General features: G+C 38.8%; 1 protein-coding gene across 1 annotated transcript in view; it reads left to right on the top strand.

Annotated features, from left to right (window-relative positions):
* GUCY2D (guanylate cyclase 2D, retinal) overlaps nucleotides 1–20,245 on the top strand; it is a 1,710,150-nt gene that overhangs the window by 935,001 nt on the left and 754,904 nt on the right. The window contains exon 10 of the mRNA XM_044076324.1: nucleotides 15,378–15,527. Within this exon, the coding sequence (XP_043932259.1) occupies nucleotides 15,378–15,527 (150 nt within the window). The remainder of the gene's footprint in view (nucleotides 1–15,377; nucleotides 15,528–20,245) is intronic.

Here is a 20,245-nt window from a genome sequence, read left to right as displayed (position 1 = left end):
ATTATTTATACAATTATGGTATTGCATTTAAGGTACAGCATGTATTGTTTTTGTCTTGTGACTAATTCTTTCTAATAGTATTTTTAAAACAGCATATTAATATACATTCCTCTGTAAATTATAGCAATATATGTACCATAGTAATATTGTTAAACAATCAATCTTGTCATTTTTACATTTTTCTTTCATTTAACTTCTTTTTCCTCCCCTTTATTTATTCAGATTTCGGCCTTCTTTGGTGCCTGTAATGTTTTTCCACATCAATCTGTGTGGGTTGTAAAATATATACTTGGCACCTATTTATCAGAGGTAGGAAGTATAGAGAGAGACATAAAAAAAAAAAAAAACAGCTTAGCCAAACAGTCCTTCTGCTATAGTTAACATATTAAGACTATATTTACATTACCCCAATATTGTTAGGTTATTTTACTATTTTCCTGAGATTACTTCTCTCCAGGATCTTTTAACACATTTCTAGTATTTACATAAAACATTTAACATTTTTTTTTCTTTTTTTCCCCAATATGAATCTATGAGCTAGCCTGTTTCTGACAGTTTATTTCTTGCCTATTATTTAAGGCTGGATTTTCATTCACCTACACAGTACTGGGCGTACTGTTTTAGTGAATGGTTCATTTCAACAGTACCTTATTTCTTCAAGGTTTTGCTTGCAGGTTGGTTGACATCTATGGTGCAGCTTTCTTCTTTTAGCTGGTGCAGATCAATTTTCATTTTTCAGGCAGTAAAAGCTTTTGGAGCTTGCTGAAATCCATTTTGTCTGACTGTTCTTAATGGAGTCCTCAAAATCATAGGGGGACTGAATTTGCAGACCAATGTCCCAGAAGGAGGCTCCTTCCTATATCCGCGCATCAGAAACGGCAGTTGATTTTTGGTTCCTACCCAGGCTGTACTTCCTTTTCCTGTGTTCCTCATAGCTCACATCATGGATTTAAGGTCCTAGACAGCAAGGGGAAGCTTTCAGAGTTGGATCCCACCTAGAGTGCTCGTGAATGGGGTAGTTTTTTCACACAAGGGTCCTTTATCTTTTTTTGTGGATTTATTTCACTTCTGAAGGTGGAATTTGCTTGAAAACGGCCAGGAATGTCTCTTTTGCCTCTTTGGGGTTAGTGACCATGTATTTAACCTCTTTGATGTAGAAGATTAACTGATTTGGATATTTCATCTGGAATTTGATTTTTTTTCTATTAGGAACCTGCAGTATGGAGATATTAGTTGTCTTGCTTGTCTTATTTGTATTGGGAGGTCTTGAGCAAAGGAGATTTTATTATTATTCCAGGTGAGTGTGCCTTTTTTCTTTGCTGCCAGTATGATTTTATTTACATCTTGGCAGTTTAATATTTTAATATAGACAGGTCTTGGTTTCAGTGGTGTTTGCATTTCCCTCAGGGCTCTGTGGGCTCTCTCTGTTGTTATTTGCTGCATTTCTTCAGGTTCCTCTAGCAGGGAATTTATTATTTGCTTGATTGTTGGTATTAGATTGTTATGAAGTACAGTTTCAGGTATTCCTCTGATGATGATATTGTTCCTTCGAGATCTTGCTTCTAGGTCTGTTATTTTTGCTTGTAAGTTTTGTATTTCTTTGTCATGGGCATCAGTTCTTTGAGAAATAGAGTCTATTTTTATTTCATTTTCTATTATTTTGGACTCAGATTTTTCCATTCTGGATATTATTTGGCTGAATGAGTCACCAAAGGTTTGAAATTGTAATGATAAGTCCTTTATTGCTTGCTGGATAGGTAATAAGGCAGATTTTATGTCTTCTTGATTAGCTGGCTGGTCTGACTTGGATTTATTTGTAGTTTTAGAGTTGTCAGTTTGTTTAGTTATCTTTTGTCTTTTTGAAGTTGTGTCTTTCTCAGGTGAGGCTAGTACTGAGAATTTGTTCTTAGTTATTGTTGTTTCCATATTATTTTCCTCTTTTGACATCTTGCTGTATAGTGTTTTACCAATCTTGTAGTCAGATGCAGGGCCTTAGTAGCACATGGCTTAAGCTGTTATTCAGAAATCTTAGTTAATCCTGCTGTTTCTGAGCCGAATATGTCACTTTTTCTTCCTCTTTTGTTTGCTGGATATTAGCAGTAAATATCTACAGTTATTTCTGTGTTATTAATTCTGCGTTGCCTTCTGGGTTTGTTTTAATCCAGGGTATATCAGAGACCTAGGTGATAGCAGTAGGGTTGCCAGCTTTCTTTGTGGTTAAAACTGGACTAGGGTCACGCCCCTCGCATCACCCATAACTCCACCCATTCCCACCCCCTCTCCCATCAATGCCCCACCAATTTTGTGACATCACTGTGACATCAGCTGATGGGAACACCCTCTTTTTCTGTTCCAGATGCCTGCTTTCAGCTGATTTCTCCCCAGTTGCCATAAACACTGTTTAAAACTCTCACTGTGCATACTGTCTTTGGCTTTACTTCTACAGTGATTACAGATATTTGGATTTAATTTAAAACATTTATTTCATATTTTATAGCACAAACCCCACTGATACACATTTGCTAAAGAAAGCAATACGGTCTCACAATGAAAACAGGCTTAGCATTCAAACTACTCTTCTACAATGATTATTTGGATTTTATTTTTTACATTTTAAAGCACAACGATGCACAAACACTGACAGACATCTGGTAAACAAAGCAATACTGTCTCACAATGAAAAAAACTTGGCAATGGCATTAAAACTTCTCTACCCTTGAAACTCACATTCATTGAAACAGCATTGAAACCCACACCACATCCAAAGAAAATGCATGGCCATGGGTGGATAAAGATTACCTTTGGTTTGTTTGCAAATCATAGGCCCCTTGCACACAGAACAAGAAACATACATGTGCTCTTTTCTTTGATACACCTTCCTGAATTTATTGTTTGAACATTTTTCCAGTAGACTGTACTGTAGGCAATGAAACAACATGCATGAACCAATAATGACAAAACTGCCCAATTCAGAAAATTTCCATCATAAAAGTCTACTTCCACACCCACTCTATAAATAGAAAAAAAATAACCAATGTTGCAGGATTTGCTTGTTAGTTTAGGGGAGTATGGATGTATGACAGCCCCCAACACACACACACACACAGACACACACACACACACACACACACACACACACACACACACACACACACACACACACGCACACACACACACACACACACACACACATGAGCACCCAAAATGTACTCATGGGCACACACCCATTCACCTAACACACACACACACACACACACACACACACACACACACACACACACACACACACACACACACACACACACTCACATAAGCCTACCCTACCCCTTAATTAACCCACAACTCCAACATTCCAGGCACAAACACACACATGCGTGCGCACCCTCTAACTAATCCCACCCCCCCACTGCAACCTTCCAGGCAGATGCACATTCACACATAAACTTACACCTTCAGCCTCACTCATACACACAAGTAGAAGCATCTCAAACACTACCTGTCCGCTAAACCTTCCAGCATTTACCTCTACCACTAAGGTTTAACACATGTTGTTGGCTGTGTTCATTAACATCAGCAGTCATGTTACTTTACAGAGCAAATCATTCTCTAAATCACTTTAAATGCTTTACCAAAAGCACTTCAAGGGACAGCACATGAATAATTAGCATACACCATTTCCCTGGAATGCTACATTAGCATTTAGCATGACTGTCTGCAGAATCAGCTCACCATAGTGCTATGAAACAATTTTGTGAGTTATAAAAGTTGCAGTTTTAATTTGAATAATATTTTGAGCTATTATTAGCAACTCAGAACAAGACAAGTATCTAGTAGTGTACATCGTGATACACACTCATATACACACACATGCTTGCTTGCAAATGCACTTGCACGCTCATGGATACACATAGGCATGCATGCATACAAATACACTTATGTGCCTGTATAATACATGCACACACGCACAAGCACGTGCACATACAAATACACAATTCTGGTTCTCTTTTTATAGTATTCACATTACAGGCAGAAGAAGAGCTAAAACTTTTACTTTTAAAAGTCTGAAAAATGAACTGTCTTGCACAGGAAGTTGTTATCTACCTCCTTTACAATTCCTAATGGGCCAAAACTATAGCAGAACTTACAGGCTGTTAAACTTCAAAATACACTATCTGAGATATGACCCGTCTTATCACACACACACTACCTTTGTGCTGGCTTCTGAAATTGCTGCCTTCCCATAAGTCAAGTTGATGAATTCCCCAAAGTGAAATAATATCCATAATAATCCAAAGTCGGTTAATGCTGGGCTTCTGCTTAAGTTCCCGCTCGTACTACATGCTGGGCTTCTGCTTCCCGCTTGCACTACCGGAAGTGAGCTCATTGAGCTCAATTCCGACAGGCTGGTAGCCACGCATGTGATGACATCAGCGCCGCAAAATTTAAAACCAAAAGTCCGGTTTTGATTGAAATTTCTAACCGGACAATTTGTCAGATAACTGGACAGTCCGGTAAAAACCGGACACCTGGCAACCCTAGATAGCAGTGCTCACAGAACAGTGGCCATTTTGAACTCCCTTTGCAACTTTTTTTATTTTTCACTTTCTTATGTATTTACATTTCTTTTTGGATTGCCTTGTCCTGTCCATATATTGCTATAAACAATATATACAAAAATATCAAAATGCATATTGAGTATTAACATGCAGCCCCAAAGCTTGCATCTCCATGTGTGAGGTCTAGTTTCCTCTGTTTTTTTTTCTGGCTTCCTTCCAAATGGGTATATTAGCATTTAGAAATGAATTTAAACAGGCTGTTACTTTCCTAAGACTGTTAACAAACTGTTACTTTCCTGGCACTGTTTGACTTTTATTAACTTACACTGATTTCTGTGAACCAATATGATGTGTTGCTTTTGCTTGGATAGCCCCTGTTTCCTAGGATTAATATTTTCCTTGTTTATCTTTTGTACTCGATATACTAACGGCTCTATCTGTTCTGTCACCACATAAGGACCCTGCCAGTTACTATCCTACGATCCCCCTTTCTGGACTTTTTTTATAAGCACCTTATCTCAGGACCGTAGTTACATTTCTGTGGGAAGTGCTGACATTCTCTTTCACAGGCAGCAAGCCTGTTCTCTAGCTATAGTGTCACATACCCCCTGTATATCTTTCAACCATTTTTGGTGTTCCACTGCTGTCAGTAACACTCGATTATCCACTGTTTGTGTCACAAGGAAGTGTGAGGGGCATTTTCCTCCCTGTCATCGCCTCAAAAGGTGAAATTCCTGTATTACTGTTAGGTGTAGCCCTAATACCTAATAGAATACCTGGCAAATATATCACTCAATCCTTGTCTTTTCCCAAACACGCCTTTTTTAACCTTTATTTGATTATTCTATTCATCCTTTCAGCAATTCCGTTGGCTTGTGGATGATATGGAATATGGAACCTGTGCTGAATCCCCAACGGTTTGCACAAGTGCCACATTATTTGGCTTGTAAAGTGGGGTCCATTATCTAATTCTAGGACCTGAGACTATCCCCAGTGAACAAAAAAGTTTTTCAATAATGCCTTTGCCATGGTTTTAGCTATCATACTCTTGGTGAGAATTACTTCTACCCACTTTGCAAACACATCAACCACCACTAACAGATATCTGTATTCCCCCTTTTGCAGCTGGGAGGGGCCCTGCATAGTCAACCTGGATAGTGTATCATGGACCATCTGCCACTGGTACCCTATGCAATTGATGCTTCTTTACATTTGCATTAGTTTGTAAACAAACCAAACATCCCTCTAATACTGTTTTACACAGCCTTTTTAGACATGGATTCCACATCTTCTGTTTTACTATACTCCATAACCTCTCTGTACCTATGTGGTCCAACATCTTGTGATTATATTTGACCAACTGTCTAGCTAGATCTCCAGGGATATATGGAATTTATTTCTGTCTGGCATTGGATAGACAAAAATTGTCTGTTTGGCATCCCCTTCTCACATACACCTGTCTAGTTCTTCAGGAATCCCTTTCTGTTTCTGAAGGGTTGCCAAATCCTATATTTCTACAAGTATAGTTTTTTCAACTGACATTACCTTGTCTGTGTGTTCAAAACACTTGTGTTGGTCTAGCCACTCACCTGTTTCAGCCACTTGTGTTGCTTTGGCATCTGCCAAAGCATATTCTCTAGCCCTTCTGTATTACATTTTTGATGTGCTTTGATTTTGACAATACTAAAGTTTCCCTGTAAATTGTTCTGGGTAATCAATGCTCAAAACTCCTGTAGTACTGGAGCATGTTTTAGGGGTTTGCCAACACTGTCGACGAATCCCCTTCTGACCCAAACTGCCATGTGTAAGCGTAAATAATTTACCTCATAGGCACTGTCACTGTAAATACTGACAAGTTCAAAATGTAAAACATATTTTACTGCTTCTATATATGATTTTAAACATTTGGGAATAAATGCAAAACAACATGTACATAAAGCATCATTCCAAGCAGACCTCACAGTATATGTCAACCATTTTTCAAATGCTAACATATTGGAAAAAAAAATATTTTTTGTCTTGCCACTGAGGCAGAGTCTGCAATAAACAAGACTGTTGATAAACATCAGCAGTTTAAATAACTGCCATTTCCACTGATCCCTCTCCAATGTCAATTGGTGTGTGTTTTTGGTGTACCCATTAATAATGTACATAGTACTGTAAAACTCATCTCAGCACCAAAAAGACCACAATTTTGCTTGATTTGGGAGGAAAGTTACAACCTGTCACTCACTGCCAAATAAATGTATTACTTCCAGCTGGTTAATTTAAGATAGAATTATGTGTGCTTGCGTTCTCTGTTGAAGAAAATAAAGTACATGATAATGAAGCCCATGTTATATAAAACAGTTACATAAGGCAAAATAAAGATTCAATCTTCTAGGCAAAAAATAATTTCTGACATTTTTAACAAAATTAAAGCAACAGCATCTTTAGTAAAGGTTACTGTAGCGAACAGGTACCAGGCTTCCATCTGGCAATCTATCTGGTAGAAACATCTCTCTACTCTGTAGCTGCTGCTCTGTTCACCAAATTCCTTTCCCTAATAGTTGTTACTGTCTCTCTCTCTCTCAGTGGCGGCTGGTGACTTCAAATCAAAGGGGGGCTGCAGGAGACAGCTGAGTGGGTGGGGTCAATGGGAAGGGGTGCAGCCAACTAGAAAGGGGAGGAGCTATGCTCAAAACCACAAAAACTAACTAAATACACTGCTGTGGGTGCCAAACTGTCATTATGAGAGTCCAGTCAAGACAAAATGAAGTGTAGAAGAATAAAAATATTTCAGTGCATTGGCTGCATGACAGCTTACTTAATATCTAGATGGAAACAAAAAGGTTGTGAGGCATGAAAAAATAAATTACTTTTTTAAAATACATTAATGGAATGCCAGTCAAAATCAAGTACAAGAAAAATAAGCAGCACTCAACTCAAACCACTTCTTGCACTGCAATTCTAATTCTAATTTATATTCAGCTTTATTAAAGTACCAAGTAACATGCTGAAAGTAGAAATCTCTGATGTCCCCACTTGTAAACATGTTCCTTAGCCAAGAAAAGACCTGTTGCCTGACAACTATCTACTTGTTTCATGGGGAAAACATGATCAAAGTAAAAAATGAAAAGCAAACAAGAAATAAGCTCAAGATACACTGCTTAAAAGGATTACTGTACAGGTTATGGACAACACGATTGGCACTCAGTTTAGTTTATGGGTAAAGCCTGCAGAGATGACTGGAAGTCTCTAAGTGTAATGAGCTTCTTAAACTAAATGTAATTCTGTCCTTTATTACAAATACTGTCATATGCATTTCAATACCCAAGGCTTATACATTATCTAGTTAAGTATTCTCTACATGGCAACAGCAGAAAGGCTTTCAGTGTTGGCAATTCTTTAACAGTATGCTTATTAAAGCTTAGTTGCATCTTACAATCTCAACCAAGCTTACCTGATGGTCATTAAAGTATTGCTACTTAAACACAGAGCAACAGGCACTTTGAGTAATAAGCATAATCAACAGCTCAAAAAAAATATAACAGAAACCAGACCATTCTGCAAAAATCAAGGACAGATGAAAAGCTACTCTAGTACTTGTGTCTACCTTGGATGGGGGGGGGATACTCTGCACATTTACACTGCATAACTACTCCTTGCCTTGCTTCAACATATCCAGAGTCACTACATGGGGGAGTGGGGTGCAACAAGTATGTCACAATTTGAAATGTCTCTGGCTGACTGTGATGACCCTGACACATTTGTCATACCTCTCAACCTCAGAGCAAGAAATCTGGACAAAGCCATACAAAGTGGGACAAAGGCCCAAAAATAAGGACAATTTTAAAATATTGCTCTTATAAACTTAGAAAGATAATAGAATAGGCCTTGCATTAGTATGAATTTTCTGAATGGTATGAAATCTGAAACTCAAATGCCTGTCATTATTTTCTAACGTCAGTCTTTAATGATTTGTCACTAATTTGCCAAAAAAAAAAAAAAAACAATTTTATGAAAATGGACCAAAAATGTGATGTAAAAATATAAAATAGCAACACAATACAGCTGGGAACCTGTCAAAGAAGGGACACTTTAAATATTAGTACTGCTAACTTGAGTAGCTGACAAAATAAAAAAATCTACATGCATTTATCTATAACTCTAATTATTACAGTTATTTCTTAATTGTAAACCCCTCCATGTTTTCTTCCAAAATTGCTATTTTGCAGAGGGATTATTATATGAGCCAAAATCAGAGACAGTTGAGATGTTTGGCTATGCCTAATTCTATAAAGCAATTTATTTGCATGTACCTCTCTACCTGTTAATGCAATAAATCTGGACAAGGCCAAATATATTGGGGGAACATATAAACAGTACTAAAAATTGCTCTTGTATAAACTGAGACAGTTGATAGAACAGGTCTTACTTCAGCATGCATTTTTTCTGAAGGCTATGAAGTCTGAAACTCAGTGTCATTATTTAGTGACTTAATTCCTAAATTATTTGCCAGAAAACCACAAATTTTATGAGGAACAAACCAAAAATAAGAAGCAAAAATCTATTCATTCTATGAAAATCTGGACAGTTGGGAGGTATAGTTCAGCTGGGGCTGTCTAAGTTTGCCGCCCTTCCCACTCACAAAATAATGGTCGAATGGAGCCTCCCCCTGCAGCCATTCCAATTATCCATTACTTGGCTATTTCACTCCATTTACCATAAACATTAATGTGCATACTTATTTACTTCTATGATGATTTGGACTTCATTTGAAAGTTTTATTTTGCATTTTACAGCACAAACACTAAGACATCTGCTAAACAAACTTAGCATTAAAACTTCTCTGCCCTTGAAACTCACATTCATTGAAACAGCAATGAAACCCACATTCAAGGAAAATACATTTTACCAGTGGCAGATAAAGATTAATTTTGTGCCGTTTTCAAGTCATAGGCCCCTTGCATATGAAACATACATGTGCTCTTTGATATACCTTCCTAGTGTTTTGAACATTTTTCCAGTAAACAATAAAACAAAACGCATGCACCAATAATGACAAAACTGCCCAAGATGGTGGCTGTAACTTGGAAAGAGAGAGAGCTTCATCCAATGGCTTAACTTTCAGTTTGCTACATTCCTGCACAATGCCTGCAGTATTGTCAGGGCAGTGACTATCTACTTTCGGTCTCTTTGTTATCCTCATGTATGAACAAGTTCCCTAGATAAAGGAACTTGCAGCAGCTACTTTCCTCATACCAGCAGAAAGCAATTTCCCCTTTTCCAGGAGAGAATTATGACTTGAGATGTTGAGGGTCAGAGTTCAATGTTACCCATCTCATATATTGTAGAGATCCACACACGTGCATACTAGAGATCACAGTCACTTGAGGCTGCACTGGAAAATAATGAACAGGAACAGAGACATGAGGCACCATTGGTGGAATCACATGCCCAGAATGAATATGTTTGATAAACAAACCAAGAACGTGAGCAGAGCTCTTACTCAACATATATACAGACTGAATGGAACACTGCAGAGGTCCTGACTCCTAAAACACAATTTTGTTGTGTCATCATGCACAAAACATTCATGACTGTACAGAGCCCTACATCTTTTGCAGATCTTCATTTAGACCAAGTGATAAACTCCCACAGGTGCATCAATATGAGCTTTCTGTGAGACATTACAATTTACAAGCTACTTTAACTACTGATGTGTTCCTTGACAAGTGATAAAATAAATTACTAATACTTGTGTATTTGAAGGTAGGAATTCAGAACATTAAAGGGTGCTAGTATTACTTTAAAAAGATCACCCCTGTGAGCAGACTATTTAAGTGTATCCTCAGTGATATTACAAGTATTTTTTTCTTTAACTGAAACACTGTTGTGTTTCTTGACAAGTGAGACACCATTATTAGTGTTTTATTTTACTTCTATTTTTTGTGTGTTGGCAGGAGTTAGTCACTTATAAGGGGGATGACCCCCACATGTGTTACTTTAAAAACATTGCTTCTTTGAGTGGATGCAAGCAAACGTGGTGGCGCACTTTGCATGCAACAGAAGGAGTGAAATAGTGTAGAGATTTATCTTTGCTTTTCTTAATCAATCTATATTAAACTCTTACTATGGACCTTTTAGCCCATACTTTGATTTTCTCTGTCATAGTCTGTCTCTGTCTAGTGAGACTTTTGCAAACATGGATAGCACCCTATGCCAAAGATGAAGAAATTTGGTTGATTTAGTTTCTGAAATTAATAATATTCTGAAAGAATTAAGTGCTGGAGTTAATATCAAAGAAAATCAAGAGATAGAGAGGCTGTTTTTCAACAAACCAAAGCAGCAAGTTGTAGCTCAATCTGTTTAATTTATAAAATGATGAATCAGACCAATAATAGTTATACAACAAATGACTTATTATAACGTACATTTATGACCAGCTCAATTTTACTTTGGCTTGCAATGTCAATCAAGCTACTCAATACAAGTCATTAGAACATTTTGTGAATGCAGTATGCTGCAAACACTTTGTTGTCAACAAGACATACAAAACATTGCAGAAAAGGCAAAATAGTCAAAGTACTGTTCGCTCAGCTAGGAAAAGAAAACTGAAATAGAGGGTAGTAGTCTATGCATTGATCTTCAATAAGTCAGTCAATCTGTCCATCTGCAGCGTGCTGAAGTACTAAAGATGTGCATGCAGTGGCACAGCTGTCGACAGACATCATTCATGGTCTAAGCACTGTCTGGCTGTACCATCAGTCATGCATGCCAGGGTTATCCCATGGCTGTAACAAGGCTCAGGAACTTATCACAGTACTTGTTATACTGCACATACCATGTGCAATTTATTGTACATGTTATGTAGTACATGTCATGGGCTTATTTAGGAACATTCAAATCAGTCGTATATTTTTAAAAGCACCAGGCCATTTTAATAACTGTCTATATTAATTATCTCAGCACAAAATTGTATTTCTTAAATGAAGTAGATTTACCATCTTGTTCATCAGTGTAATTTTAACTATTTTCACTTTCAGAAAGTGAGAGAAACCATTACCCCTTAAACAGACAGGATATTTCACACAGTGTCTGCAAAAGTCCCTCAACCAGGAACAGCAAAATGATTGAGGTACTATGATAGCTCCATCAATTTAAAGCACACTCAACATCAGCTCTACACATAAGGAATGTTAAGCACTAAATACTACACAAGAATAAACCTAGGAAATAGTAACACTCTTCTTATCTATTTAACACTGGTGTTTTCAGACTGCTGTCTTTTCTCCTTGCGCTTCTGTCCAGAATCCCTCTCATTAATTGAAAACGTAAGTTGCTTCTTAAAACTGTGCTGATCTTTATAAATTCAAACTGTTGCGCCCACTAAAACAAGTCAGCAATTCCTAGCAAGAAAATGTTGAACAGGTACGTAGGGGAACCTTCATGAAAATGTAAATATTCAAGTGCTATACAAATTCAGGACGTTACTGATTGAACCATGTCCTCCCATGTTTCAGTTTAGAGTTGTGTCAGAGTTAAAATGCAAGTCATTTAAATTTGTTAATCTGGCACACACATGCTTACCAGCATGCACAGACTTTCCTATAATGTAATAAACAATATTAAAGTGAATCACAATTAAAAAAAAAACATTTGCAAAACAGTTCTCAGTATCTTCTTGTGATTATAAGGCATGTAAACTTCTGTCATACAGGCTACGACATGTACTAGAAAACTTCAACAAACTTGTGGAATTTTCCTGAATTAGTATCTGCACTGATGATATCATAGTAGCAGCAGTCACTCACACACACACACACACACACACACACACACACACACACACACACACACACACACACACACACACCCTACCCGGCACTCCAGCGACCGACCAGCAAACACACCCTACCCGGCACTCCAGCGACTGACCAGCAAACACACCCTACCCAGCACTCTAGCGACCGACCAGCAAACACACCCTACCCAGCACTCCAGCAACCGACCAGCAAACACACCCTACCCGGCACTCCAGCAACCGACCATCAAAGCAAACACAACTTACCCAGCACTCCAGCAACCGACCAGCAAACACACCCTACCCGGCACTCCAGCGACTGAACAAACACCTGGTGCCTTTGTCCCGAAGCCTGTGCAATCGAACGAACACCTACCCGGTAATCCAGCAAGCCCACAAACTCCAACGACCGAACGAACACCAAGCCCACAATCCAAACACCTACCTGAAGCCCATGCAGTCACACACTGATAGTCCCGCGAGAGCAGCTCAGTCCTCCTCATTGCCTCTGACTGCGGCTGAAGCAGTCCGGAGCTCCTCTAGTTTTCTGTTATTTCACAGCAATGATTGCTGGGTACCTCTTAATCCTTATCCGGACTGCCGATAAAGGCAGTCTGAGTTCAAAATAATTTTTTGTTTTGCAGATTTTTTTTCTTCTGTTTTTTCTAGGTGGGAGGGCTGCAGTCCGGCAGTCCGATAGGACGAGCCGCCCCTGCTCTCTCTACAAATCTTGGGCTAACTTAGCTCATGTTTTATACAGCCTTTTGCTGATTCCTTATACCTGGGAAATGATTCTATCTGCCACAGTTTTTAAAATCACATTTCACACATTTGCCTAAAAATATTTACAGCCGGTTTATTTATTTACAGTTTATATACATCAGCATGTGAGAACTCATATGCATTATATTCACAAGTTTTATATCAGGTTTGCATTTCTTCAGAGCTTTCCCCATCTTTTGTACGTATAGTCTTTCTCTCTCTCTTGATTTTTGTTTGTCGGTGTTTTGTGGATTCGGTTTTATAGTCTCGAGATACTGAAATTCGATATTTCAGCATTTCGAGGTTATAAAGTGAATCCATATACATATATATATATATATATATATATATATATATATATATAGAGAGAGAGAGAGTTTCACTTCATATTACCGAAATGCTGAAATATCGAATTTCAGCATTTTGACAGTATAAAACCGAAACCATCACAATGACACTTCACAATCACAAAACCAAAATATCAAACATACACAATACAGCACACAACACACAAACCATAACACCCACACCAAAAGTGTAATAAGAGACTTAGGGACACAGGTGGACAGTGGTCTCACCTTCGATAACCACATCGCCACAACAGTCAGGAAATCCTTCTGTGTGGCACTGTGCCCCCCCACACCCCCCCTACTTATCACTTCATAAACACGAATTGCTGAAATATCGAATTTGTCCATGAAGTCGAAACTTCAAAATAATGAAAGTGCATAAGCACGAATAGGACTATGTTGAATTTGCGCTTATGCATATACATTATGTTGCGGAAGTGTTTGGCTCGGACGGTGTCTGCAGTTTAAGGTGTGTGAGTGTGCGTGAGTGTTTTCTAACTTGTACGAGTGGGTTAGGATAGGTAGGTGGAGGTATGATTGTGTGTGTTGGCTGTGTGTGATTATTTTTTCTTTACTGTTTGTGTGATCTCGGAGTTAGTATATATAAGTAGGGGGGGTGTGGGGGGGGCATAGTCACCCTGCATTTGTGTAGTGTAGGTATGTGTCTGTGTGGTGTTTTGTTGTATTTAACTGTTTTGTTCATAGGTTCATAGGTTGGTACAAGGCTATCAGCCCTGGGGCCTGTACAAGCCTAGCCATAACAATTCCCTGGCTATTTCTTCCTACAGTATTTACTTCCCTGGACCCCTTACTAGCAGGACGACTGATGTGATCCCCAAAGTGAATTTTCTATCTCCCATCCAATCATCAAGGTTCCCTTTGAAGAGGCCCAAAGAGGCACCCTGCTTGACATGTATGGGCAGTCTATTCCAGAGTCTGGGGAGTCTCTGGGTCAGAAAGCTATCCCTTCAGCATGTTTTGTTCATTGTGATGACAAGGTTTAGCTCCCTGGAGCATGTGTCTCTGAGGGATTGGGATTTCTTTAAGTGTAGCATGTGCAACAGCTCTGGGTTTGACATGGCATTGTATGTTAAGCAGAGATCACCTCTGAGTAGACGATATGTGACAGAGTATAGGTGGAGTTTTTTAGACGGTCAGCATAGGATCTGCTTTAGGCCTGCGATTCATTTAGAGAGGTATTTCTGCGGTCTTTCCAGTTGTTGCAGATGTCTGGAGAGGTACATACCAAACAGGGCATTGTATTCTATAATGGGTCTAATGAGGGATGAGTACAGTGGGACAATGACCTCCTTTTTTCTGGATGAAAAGTCCTTAGTGATGAGGTGTGCCACACAGAAGGATTTCCTGACTGTTGTGGAGATGTGGTTATCGAAGGTGAGACCACTGTCCACCTGTGTCCCTAAGTCTCTTATTACACTTTTGGTGTGGGTGTTATAGTTTGTGTGTTGTGTGCTGTATTGTGTATGTTTGATGTTTTAGTTTTGTGATTGTGAAGTGTCATTGTTGTGATGGTTTTGGTTTTATACTGTCAAAATGCTGAAATTCGATATTTCAGCATTTCGGTAATATGAAGTGAAACCATATATATATATATATATATTTGTTTTACAGCTGTTAATTAAGACAGAAAAATGAGGACAACCCGTTTTCTTTTGACAGATTCTGTTTGTTACAGTCTTCCTGAAATCTACATTTTCTATTACTGTCCCTGTTCCAGTCTGTGCATACCTATTCAGATCTTTATTTTGTACTAGTTACATTCATAATCAGTGCTTGTTTTCTTGTTTTCTGTTGTTCATTTTGTTTATGTGCTTGTGTGTATATATATGTGCTCGTGAGTATGCATTTTTATGTTTGCTATTTTTCTCACTACTGTTGTTTCCTCTCCTCTGTATGTCTTAGAGCTATTATGGACAGCTCCAGAAATTTTGAGAGACATGACCATGGAGCGGAAAGGGACGTTCCGTGCTGACGTCTATAGTTTCTCTATCATCATGCAGGAGGTGATTGTTCGGGGCACTCCATTTTGTATGTTGGAACTACCTGCTGTTGGTATGTCATAGCTTGTTACTCAAGTTTGTTGCCATTGCATGGTTTGTGAGGGTCCTGAGATAAAAGGGTTCACTGTATTATTTGTACAATTGTGCATGATCCAGTCTATGTTGGTATGATTGCTGAGTTGTCATCAAAGGGTAATTATAAACATTTAGCCAGATTAGTGAAAAGGGTACAAATATGTGTAGGGTCATCTTTGTTCTAAAAGCTGGTGCAAGAATAAAGAATCATCTTTGTCTTCAGAAAGGAAATATGAGTTTGAAGTGTGATGTCGACTGTGAAAGGGACATGGAAGAGGTTTGACTTTACTAAGAATCCTCATATCTTGGTTTGAAAACAGTGAATGTTTATGCAGTGCTAAACATACATAACATATCATGTTTTCTACAAATAAAGTTTTCTCAGCTAAAAGTCAACTCTGAATTATACTCATGGCTAAATCTGAGTGGATTCGTTTCTGCAGATCATATAAGGACATATATGCAATAAAGCAAATCTAAAGTGTTTGCTGTCTAGATAATGAAAATGCATAGATAATGCATGGCAGTCTGATAACTAATGTTTCAATTAATGCCTGATCACAGTAATAAATATGCAGTGCTTACGAATGGTTGATGACTGCAGTATTATGATCACTGTCTGATCACAGTAATAAATATGCAGTGCTTACAAATGGTTGATGACTGCAGTATTATGATCACTGTCTGATCACAGTAATAAATATGCAGTGCTTACGAATGGTTGATGACTGCAGTATTATGATCACTGTCTGATCACAGTAATAAATATGCAGTGCTTACAAATGGTTGATGACTGCAGTATTATGATCACTGTCTGATCACAGTAATAAATATGCAGTGCTTACGCATGGTTGATGACTGCAGTATTATGATCACTGTCTGATCACAGTAATAAATATGCAGTGCTTACACATGGTTGATGACTGCAGTATTATGCTCACTGTCTGATCACAGTAATAAATATGCAGTGCTTACGCATGGTGGATGACTGCAGTATTATGATCACTGTCTGATCACAGTAATAAATATGCAGTGCTTATGAATGGTTGATGACTGCAGTATTATGATCACTGTCTGATCACAGCAATAAATATGCAGTGCTTACGCATGGTGGATGACTGCAGTATTATGATCACTGTCTGATCACAGTAATAAATATGCAGTGCTTACGAATGGTTGATGACTGTAGTATTATGATCACTGTCTGATCACTGTAATAAATATGCAGTGCTTACGAATGGTTGATGACTGCAGTATTATGATCACTGTCTGATCACAGTAATAAATATGCAGTGCTTATGAATGGTTGATGACTGCAGTATTATGATCACTGTCTGATCACAGTAATAAATATGCACTGCTTACGAATGGTTGATGACTGCAGTATTATGATCACTGTCTGATCACAGTAATAAATATGCAGTGCTTACAAATGGTTGATGACTGCAGTATTATGATCACTGTCTGATCACAGTAATAAATATGCAGTGCTTATGCATGGTTGATGACTGCAGTATTATGATCACTGTCTGATCACAGTAATAAATATGCAGTGCTTACGCATGGTTGATGACTGCAGTATTATGATCACTGTCTGATCACAGTAATAAATATGCAGTGCTTACGCATGGTGGATGACTGCAGTATTATGATCACTGTCTGATCACAGTAATAAATATGCAGTGCTTATGAATGGTTGATGACTGCAGTATTATGATCACTGTCTGATCACAGCAATAAATATGCAGTTCTTACGCATGGTTGATGACTGCAGTATTATGATCACTGTCTGATCACAGTAATAAATATGCAGTGCTTACGCATGGTTGATGACTGCAGTATTATGATCACTGTCTGATCACAGTAATAAATATGCAGTACTTACGCATGGCTGGCCGATGACTGCAGTATTAGGATCACTGTCTGATCACAGTAATGAATACGGAGTGGATGTCACTGCATAGCTGATGATTGCATCATTACAATACTACATTAAGAGTACTGTTAGCACTGCTTGCTTTCTGTTACAGTACTTATTTTTAGGCATTCTGGTCTTTAACAACTACATTATCATGCTTAAGCTGACTAGCAGTATTCACAGGTTAGTTGAGCAAATCCACATTTGCTATGACAGTAAGGAGTTTGATGATCTAGATTTCATACTGAAACATATAAGTAGATGGCCTGACTGTTGTAATTTGGGCTTGTGGTTCTGGTTGATGCCCCTGTTGATCAGAGCAGCAGTTCTGTCCCTGTCTGTCTGAACTGGCTGCTGTCTTTTCTGAGTTTTTGTAACTTATTGGCTGTCTGATATTTCCTTGTTGCTGAGTTGCAGCTCCTCTTATGCAGGTGTTTGCCTGCTATATAAGGAGTTTAGCTGGACTAGTCAGCACTTTAGAGTGCAGAGCTGTGGTATACTAAGCTTGTTAACACCTGAGTAAACTAACTGGATTTTATTTTTTTTTTAATTTTTGCTCTTGTTTTACCTGGGTTAGGTCCAATTGCACTAACTGGATTTTCTTGTTATCAACCCTTATTTCATATGGGTTTGGACCAGACAGCGTGAGAAAAACTTGGGGATGACTGTTGCTGATTTTGGACGTGGTGGTTGTGGTTACTGTTCCTGGTGAAAGGTATAACAACTCTGCCTCTGCCTTTGCTTTGTCTGTATTGGTGGTTGTTTGTGCTGAGGTTTTCTAATTAATTCATCATTATCATCAATCCCTTTTTTCCCATTTTCTACATGGGGTCAGGTGTCGTGTCACCTGTCACCATCTTTCTCTATTCAATGCCACAGTCCTGTGTTCTTCGGCACTCATGTCTGACTGTCACAGGTCTTCTCTCATACAATCCATCCACCTTTTTGTTGGACATCCTCATTTCATTTTACTCTCTTCCTATCTGTCCCAAATCATCTTCACCGGATTGTCATCTGCTTTTCTGCACATGTACTCGAATCACCGTAATCTGTTCTCGTTGACCTTTCCTGCAATTGGAGCTATTTTGGCTTCTGCTCTTATGTCCTGATTTCTTCATCTGTCTCACAGTGTGCATCCTATCACCTGTCTCAGCACTTCATTTCCATAAGCTCTAGCTTCCTCAACTGTTCTGCTTTCACTGATCGCTAATTCTTCAGTACCACTTCCTCTTCCTTCTGCTGATGTGTAATTCATCAGTTCGACTTTCTCTTCCTTCTGCTGATCGCTAATTCATTAGTACTACTTCCTCTTCCTTCTGCTATTCTCTAATTCTTCAGTACTACTTCCTCTTCTGCTGATCTCTAATTCATCAGTACTACCTCCTCTTCCTACTGCTGATCACTAATTCTTCAGTACTACTTCCTCTTCTGCTGATCTCTAATCTTCAGTACTACTTCCTCTTCCTTCTGCTGATCACTAATTCTTCAGTACTACTTCCTCTTCTGCTGATCTCTAATTCTTCAGTACTACTTCCTCTTCCTTCTGCTGATCTCTAATTCTTCAGTACTACTTCCTCTTCCTTCTGCTGATCTCTAATTCTTCAGTACTACTTCCTCTTCCTTCTACTGATCTCTAATTCTTAAGGTTTTTGTATCATACAGTAGTACTGGTTGCACTACTGTTTTGTACTCATTACTTTTCAGCTTCTTTGGCATTCTCATGTCACATACTCTGTGCCAGTTGGCTGCAGCCCCTCTGATTCTAGCTTTGACATCCTCATTTAGACTTTCCTTCTCCTCAACCACCTTTTCCAGATACCTGAAGCTGTTAACCTGTTCCACGATTTGCCCTTCTACCTCCATTTTCAGCTTCTTCTGAATTCCACCATTTGCTGCCATTACAGCTGTGTTATCTGTACTCAGTTTCATTTCATTTACGTTCAGTTTTACATTTCATTCCTCTATCCTTTTCAGTGGCAATACAGCTTCTGCATTGTCCCTTGAAGCCTGTTTGCTAATGTAGTATGTCACCTGTATGAACAGCAGTGGGCTCAGAACTCAATCCTGGTGTACACCCACTACCACTGGGACCCCGCCCCCCGTGTGACCAAACACTATTCATACTTGAGTCACTGGGTCTTTGTACATAGCTTGCACTAATTCTACCAATGTTTCTGGGACTTCGAACCATAGCAGGATTGCCCAAATCAGCTTTCTGGGAACCTTGTCATATGTGTTCTTCAAATCTAGGAATGGCTATTTGGACTCTTTCCTCATCTCTAGCTTCTTCTTAGCTATCTGTCTGACTGCAAACACTGGGTCAGTTGTGCTGCATCCTGGTTTAAACTGCTCATCTCCCATCTGTAACCCTTACACATGCTGTTTTGAGGTGCTGCCATTCTTCTTCAGCTCCACCTATTACATCCTCTTCCTGAGGTGTTAGAACTTGGAGTAATTCCTTGAATTGTTGTGCTTTCTCTCCAGTCGACTTTCAGGTCTTCAGCCTGGTGTCTGTTTACCTTAGAGCCTTCTCTATCCACTGCTTGCAACTGATTGTGGCAACCAGTGGCTTATGCTGTGGGCTGACTGTTTTACTGGGAATGTCTTTGCAATTGCTAATTCTACCCTAGTGACCTTTCCTTACTAGGAGGAAGTCTACCTGAGTTGCATGTTGGCCACTCTTGTATGTGATCATGTGACTGTCTTTCTTTCTGAACCACGTGTTCACTACCATCAAGCCATTTGCCAGACACAAGTCTAGAATGACCTCTCCTTCT

Source organism: Protopterus annectens, chromosome 7.part0 (assembly GCF_019279795.1).
Source record: "Protopterus annectens isolate FY-2018-M chromosome 7.part0, PAN1.0, whole genome shotgun sequence".
NCBI lineage: Eukaryota > Metazoa > Chordata > Ceratodontiformes > Protopteridae > Protopterus > Protopterus annectens.
This window is presented reverse-complemented; position numbering and strand designations above follow the sequence as displayed.